The 7,592-nt window shown below is 38.9% G+C and overlaps 2 protein-coding genes across 2 annotated transcripts; both read right to left on the bottom strand.

Annotated features, from left to right (window-relative positions):
- Positions 1-2,203: 2,203 nt before the first annotated feature.
- LOC140810340 (uncharacterized) lies at positions 2,204-3,054 on the bottom strand. The gene is made up of 2 exons (XM_073168215.1): positions 2,429-3,054; positions 2,204-2,387 (listed from the first exon to the last, which is right to left on the bottom strand). Exons 1-2 carry the CDS (start codon positions 3,052-3,054, stop codon positions 2,204-2,206), a joined length of 810 nt encoding a protein of 269 aa, XP_073024316.1.
- Positions 3,055-4,612: 1,558 nt separating this feature from the next.
- On the bottom strand, positions 4,613-6,535 carry LOC140810106 (uncharacterized). Its single transcript, XM_073167916.1, has 2 exons — positions 5,626-6,535; positions 4,613-5,189 (listed from the first exon to the last, which is right to left on the bottom strand). Exons 1-2 carry the CDS (start codon positions 6,457-6,459, stop codon positions 4,779-4,781), a joined length of 1,245 nt encoding a protein of 414 aa, XP_073024017.1. The 5' UTR covers positions 6,460-6,535; the 3' UTR covers positions 4,613-4,778.
- Positions 6,536-7,592: the final 1,057 nt, after the last annotated feature.

Raw genomic sequence — 7,592 nt, 5'->3', positions numbered from 1 at the left:
GAATAATATGCTGAGATATGTTTAAAAAGGGGTGTGACACGGGCGATCGATGCAAACTGACGAAGACTACTTCCAATGGTATAATCGAATAATTTTGCGCACCATATCACCTGCAGTTACTGTCGTTGGTTTTCAACCTCAACCGTAAAATACTTTTGTTGGACAAATTAATGTTCTACAAAATTTCAGTACGCCTTCTCCGTTTTCGTGTCAGTCATCATTAGGATGGAGAAGTGACATGGTTAGGCAACCAAGTGGGTTTGCAGGAACCTTTATTATTGTTACGTCAGCTGAATTGAATATTGCAGGAACCTCTACTTCTCAACCTGGATTTTTCAGGATTTGCTGACTTTCGTTCGTTTGGTCAGCCAGATTTTCAGACTCCTTATTGGTCGAACACACAAAATTTTATGAATTTGCTTAATGTTGGACCTCAACATATTTTGCATGACACTCGACCACAGAGGAATGTTATTTCACCTATCACTTATCCATGTTACTCAAATGAGGAAAATCCTGAAAATGTAGGATTGCGTAGAGGGACGAGAAGACGTAATCCACCTGATTGTGGAACAAGGAGTCATTTGTATCATTTCAATTATGACGATGATTCTTCTTCTTAATTTTAACTATATAATTTATATTGTTGTACAGTTTGCATTTTTTCATAGTCTAAATTATATTATCTATACAATTTGTTTCCATCGATTGAGATATAGCAAAACAAAGAAACATAGTCAAACCATAACGAAATTTAATAATACAAACATACACCTCAACTCATAGTGTCATAAAAAACACGTGATCCGTAGTATTATTTCATAACAAACTTTAAACGAAAGGGTAAGATGCCAAATCAGAAAAGGCATCAGGATTCGCTGTCCTCGCTTGACAGCTCAACCTCATCATCCTCATCATGCTAAAAATCATCCTCGACGGGTCGATGTGAAAATGCTGGGGGGTTGGATATGGCTCTTTGGAGACGCTATTCGCAGGGAAGCGATGCGCGAGCACACGATGAAAATCATGCACGTAATCCCACTGCTCGCTTGTCATCTGCCACTGCTCGCGTTCTATATGTCATTGTCTCCTCATCATGCGCTATATGTCATCAAGACACTGGTGTGCGGTCTGTCCCCTCTCGGCACGTGCATGTCCTGCATATTGTGCCTGTCTGGCGGGCTGTGGCTGTGCTCCACTCCCTGAACCCTCACCCGTACCACTCTCAATCTGCCTCTGACTTTTATCTCTCGAGATCTTTCCGTAAATTAAAATATCGCCTTTCTTGTGCAAGACTGGCTCACTATCATCCCATATAACCTCAGTTAGGCGGCAGAGCTCCGTGATGGTCGAATAATGGGGCATGCTAACTGTAGATGTGCCCTGTGCCGCCTGCAGAATCGAATTCATAATCACCCGACCTGTATCCACTTTCTTCCCGGTGATGATGCAATACACCAATGCTGCTTTCATTTTTGTGACATCAGACACATGCCCAGATGGCATCAACCGCGCTGCAACAAAATGGTACCAGTTATATGCCTCCCTACTCATGCAAGCTCGCTGATTATTTAGCTTCCAAATCGTACCTGGGTCACAAAGGGTGTTGATTATTGTTTCATATGGATAAGGCTATCTTATAAATCTCGTGTAATCGTCGTTTTCGTAGTCAGGCATGTCTCAATAATCTGACCACAGCTGATTTTCCTGAACCATACGAATACCTCTTGTCACACGTTCAATGAAATATTGTGCACACCTCTAAAGTGTCAAGTGAACTATGGCAGATATAGGAAGTCTACGAGCATCCTTCAACACATTGTTTAAACACTCCGACATATTGGTTGTTATCACCCCACGACGCCAACCACCGTCATGAGCCAAACTACATTTTTCTTTAGCAATTCCAACCAAATATCGGTGCGCCAAAATGTTTTTTGTTTGATTGCCTCCATTATTGCTTTAAACTTACAGATTTGATTTTGTGTGCCTGCCGCCCAACATAAATCTTTCAAATGCACGTCTTTGAATTTAGCGTTGAAGTTTGAACACACATGTCTCAAATTACAAAAACGATGCACACCGTAAGGAGGTTGAAAAGATGGTAGATCTTCAGTTGCTCGCACGATTCCCTTATGCCTATCAGAATAAGACACACACCATTTTCACCATGAACAACATGTCTTCCTAGGTTCTCCAAGAATCATTTCCAAGAATCTGTTGTTTCTTCATCCACAATAGCAAATGCTAGCAGTAGAACCTGATTGTTCGCATCCAGAGTGACACCAATCAACATTTTGTGCTTGTATTTGGTATACAAGTGTGTACCATCGACACTAATTATTTTCCGACAATGTCGAAACCCATCAACACACGGCCTGAATGCCCTGAAAACATAGATCAGTGTCTTACAAATTTCAGTGTTGACTCTGGATGCTTCCACTCCACAGTTGTTCTCGGATTATATTTGGACAAAGCACACATATATTTTGGAAGCAATTTAATGGAGCTCTCCCATGTACCATAAGCAATTTCCATAGCATGTTTCAAACTTCGCCATGCCTTCGTGTACGAAATTTGATATCCATATTTATCTTTCACATTTTCGATGATATACTTAATCTCGTACGAAGGATCACAACGAACAAATCCCAAGAGCGTATGTGCCACCATATCACTGCTCAAATTCTTATGGTATATACCAACAGAGGTAGATATACATGTGTGAGGCCCGCCATATTTTGTTATTTTCCAATAACCAGTCTTGGCCTTCAAAGAAGCGCGAAGTCCCCATCGACAATTGACCGTAGAAGAATTAGTTTTACAACGTAACTCCCTCAAACTTCGTGTGCTATCCACGACACGGTACTCACGCCTGACAACTTTGACTGAATAATCCTTCACAGATGCAATAAGATCATTCTTATCTTTAAATAACATATTAACGGATAATTCACCTCTATCCGGATTGTAATAGCTTGATTGCACTCCACAAGGAACATCGACAAAATCAGGAGGCTCTTCCCCAAAAAATTTATTGAAAAATGATGGCATTTCAGAAGTGTTTGAAAGAAATGGTACGGTCTACCTCTGTAATGTGTCGCGTGGTGGTTGTCGAGATGATGTCCCCTCATCAGGATTTGTAAAAGTATTCACTTCATCATCAACATTCACTTCTTCTTCTTCTTCAGACTCGCTGTATAACATATCGGGTTCGATATCAGTCCACCAAATATCATCATTATTGGCCTGATCCGGACAACGAGCACTCGTATCTAATGTTGGATTAGGCCAATATGGAGCATTATTTTGTTCCGATTAAACATTTATATATTGATCCCAAGGCCCACTTACATCATCGAACTCATATTACTGAGTCCTTCAGTAACCTGTGGAACATACGATTCTTTCTCCTGCAAACCACCATATGTAGACGTACCGAGTTGGTTATAGAAACATGAATCGGATGCATGTGGAACGTAGGATTCAGGATCATCAAATCCAACATGATGCTCAATTGAATTTGCTTCAACCTACAGATGCAAAATATGCATATTGTCACATTGCATTATAAACTGTAAAGCATCGTCATCAACGAGATTGACTTGAATTTCATGCCAAGATGCTCTCTCTATGAATGAATACTTTGTTGATATCTTCAGAGAAAAATTCGCTGGATCGATTGCTAACATTTTATGCACAACTTCATCTAACTCCATCAAATTAATAGATCGTAATACTCGTATTGGTCTAACAAATGGAATGCTATATTCAACCGATCCATTATCGCTAACTACATGACCACCAAAATATAAGAGTACGTCGATGTTAGACATTTTGTCAATGAAAATTGAGAGAAATTTTAAGAGACAATTGATAAATCATTCGTTCAATTTTTCATCACTTATATATCGGAGAATAAGAATGTGAAGATTATTCATATTTGCATTATTGAAGTTCACGTAAAAAAAATTTCAGATCACGTGAATTTTTAGATCTTCAGCCTTTCACATGAATTGATCAGGACGTACATAATAAAGCGAAGTAAACGAAAAGATAATAAAAATCGGAAAAAAAAATTACATGGAGCACCGTCCGCGCTTAGCAAGCGCAGACGGTGCTCCACGTAGGAGCGTCCGCGCTTGCGGTGGGAAAGCGCAGATTGCCATATATTTGCAACATATTATTTTTGAATTATTTTTAAAATTTAAATTAATTTTAAAAAAAAAACCAGATATGTAAGCTCCATATCTTATGAATTCTAGGATGTGTACATTATCCAAACCTTTCCTCAGAATAGAACATATACATGCAAATAAAGGTGAATATGCATAAAGGAAATGGGATGGTACTTCTATTACAAATTCAATTATGGATAGCATGTTCAACAGTGCTCGAGGTAGGCCAATGCGACAGTTCATACTTTCGAAAAAGGACTCCAACGTTGCATTCCAAAGTCTCATGTGAGCTAAGAGAACTAAATCTGTGACATACAGCACATTTATAGTCATGTTCCAAAAATTGAGTTATGACTAAAAACATTTATAATTTCACATAAGCGTTTTTCTTTATATTAGTGACGGCCATACATACAATACGGGCACATGGAAGCAAAATTAAAATTCCCAAATACCTTTAACAGCATCACCGATCGAAACATTCAGGCGTGTATTTGTGAAAATTCTCATCAGAATTACATTCAATCTCAGTGTTCATTCGCCAAGTTTCAATCCATAAAGCTATGACATAAAATTTGAATCTAATAATCATCACTATAACTAGTCTTCTTTAGGAGCAGGCATCAATAGAAGCTTCTCCTTTTGATGATTCCCTCCAAATGACATTTCCTCTGCTAACAGCGACTGCAAATCACTGCCATTTGCAAGACTGTTGAACTCAACAGCTTTGGAAGGCATAGTTGGATACCGACGTTGGGAGAAAGTCATCAGCCTCTTAACAGATTGCAAATACTTACGAGTTGTCTCATCATTCATTATGTGTGCGACACTGTTGGTATAAATCTTTTCACGTGCAGAACGTTCATGGATACCAACCATAGTAACACCAATGGGCCATGGAGCATTTCCAATAGCCAATTTGATGTACTGGTCCATTGCGGCAAGGTAGTCACGTTTCGTACAACAATCAACAACCACCAGCAGTGCTCGCCGAATATCGTCAGGAAGAATCTATAAAGAATAAAAACAGAACGTAAACCACCAGCATTCAGATGTTAAATTCATGGATCATTAGAATGGTATACAACAAGTAATTATCCATCTATGATCTACAGACTAAGTGAAGCGGCTGATAAGTGATAAGCAGTATATCTTCATACACCCTCTTGACATACTACCCTATTACATTCGATTAATTTTACAATACCATGCATAAAAAATTCTTTTAGATTGCATTCGGGTAGGTGCTCAAAAGGCAGATCTTCAAAATTTGATCTAAAACAGAAAATATGGTGCCTTATCATCTATATTATGCTGCCTCCCTCATTAACTTCCCCACTCCATTTCTGTTTAGTAAACAAGAAAACAGAACTTGATGCTCTCAGTGTTCTAGTAATGAAAGAAAAGTAGCAAACTTTCAATATGTAATAACAAAAAAGACAGTCACCTTCTTCCTACAGAACTTGAAAAGAGGATTCAAATAACGGGCACATTGCTTGAAAGTGGCTACCATGGACTTCCCTTTGGCCGTCCTCTTTTCAGCCTCACTCATCTCATCCAATTCCTGTTTCCACTCATTCAACAGCTTCTTAAAGAACACTAGAATCTTATCCTCGTGGCACAACTCCTCGAAATTCGCCTTCATTCGTTTCAAATCCTTGTCATGATCCACACCAGAGGAACCCCCATCCCCACTCAAATCATCATCCCGACTTCCACTCTCGTCATCCTCCCCGGCGTCCTCCCTCCCTTTCCTCTTCCTATCACTCAGAATACCCGACTTCTGCCGATTCTTAAGCTCCACAATATCGCGCAAGAAATCATTAGTTTGCCCCTCCGTCATATCAGTATCATCCACCTCAAACAATCCAGCCTTTAGAACATACTTCAAACGGTCTAGTCTCGCCTCATCGTCTTCTCCAAAGAGGGTCACCGGCTGTTTCAAGAAGCGGAGGCGGCGGACGACTTCTTGCTTCGGTAGATTGAGACCGTCGATCTTTTTCTCGTCGGCCAGGGTCTTCGAAGAGGATGATTCGGGCATGGATTTGGGAATCTCGGGATTGGAATTCTGACCTGAAGTTGAATTAGGGTCATCGTTCTGTTGTTCTTGCTGCGATTTCTTGTGGCGAAGGGCTTTGGCCTCGGCCTCCCGTTTTTCCTCTTCTCGCAGACGCTGAAGGCGTTTCTGCTCGATTTCAGAACGCTTGAAGAACTTTTTGCCTCCGACATCCTCCGACAGGCTCTGCCTCTTCTTCAACAACTCCTCTTTTAGGATGTCCATGAATTTGATCTCAGCTTTTGCTTAGGGTTTGTTTACCTTCTTTCTTTCACAAATATTGAGGAAAAACAAAAAACAAAAACAAAATAATTATATTTATAATACCTATATCGTAATAGTTTAATATTATTTTATAAAATTTATTATTAAATTTATCATGAAATTTAATAATTAAAATTTTATGTAAATATAATATTATGATGGTCTCATTCTGATTCAGAGTCGAACAAAGAAAGAAGAAATGATTAGATTTTCTCCCCTATTCAACTTATCCGAATAATATTATCCCTTGCCTTATCTTCAACCCTTACGTCTTACTTTTTTTATTATTATTAAAAGAGGGATCCATCTTTTTACCTAAAAAGGAAGGATATATGTAAGGTTTAAGAAATTCGAATTATGTAATCTGACTTCATGTAATCTAGAATTTTTATTTAAAATATGTGACTAATAATTTTTATGCATTTTATTGCGTGAGTATTGCATGGATATGTGTTACTTCATTGTTAATTTAAACTTTCATGCATTAGGGTTTTAAGTTGCATTTCGCGCTCGAACGATTAACGGAGACCGGGATAATCAGGAAAATACAAAAGGGTCCAGGAAGGGGTCCTCGGGCTGGCCTTGGTTCTAGGGTGATCTAGTTCAGGGCTGGTCCAGCCTAGAGTTGAGCTAGGGTTGAAAATTGGAACCATGGTGCTCTAGGCCGGGTTTCGGCCGTTTCATAGTGCAGAAAAATTAAGTAAGCTGTAACAAGGTATTGTGGACTTTAGGATGCTCGAATGAGAGGATTTTAGGTATGATTTTATGATATTAAATTATGTTTTAAGTTTGGAAAGATTTGGTTGAGTTTCAAGTTAATTCAGATTAAAACTAGGATCCCAATCCAAGTTTTAAAACGAGTTATAGTAGTTCTTGAATGGGCTCGATTTTACGTCTAAGAAACGATTATAATTATGTTTAGGGTGTTTGGTTGACTTCGGGTCGAAAAATTTGATGTCCAAAGGTAAAATGATCAATTAGGGTTTCTAGGGGCAAAATAGTCATTTTGCACCTGTGTCGAGTTTTTAGTCCTTGCAGCGTCCTAAACACGTTTTGACATGTTTGAAATGTATATGTTATCATGAATATGATTT

This window comes from Primulina eburnea, chromosome 13 (assembly GCF_022965805.1).
Source record: "Primulina eburnea isolate SZY01 chromosome 13, ASM2296580v1, whole genome shotgun sequence".
In the NCBI taxonomy this organism is placed as follows: domain Eukaryota; kingdom Viridiplantae; phylum Streptophyta; class Magnoliopsida; order Lamiales; family Gesneriaceae; genus Primulina; species Primulina eburnea.
The sequence above is the reverse complement of the archived record's forward strand: the minus strand, read 5'-3'. Positions and strand labels throughout refer to the sequence as shown.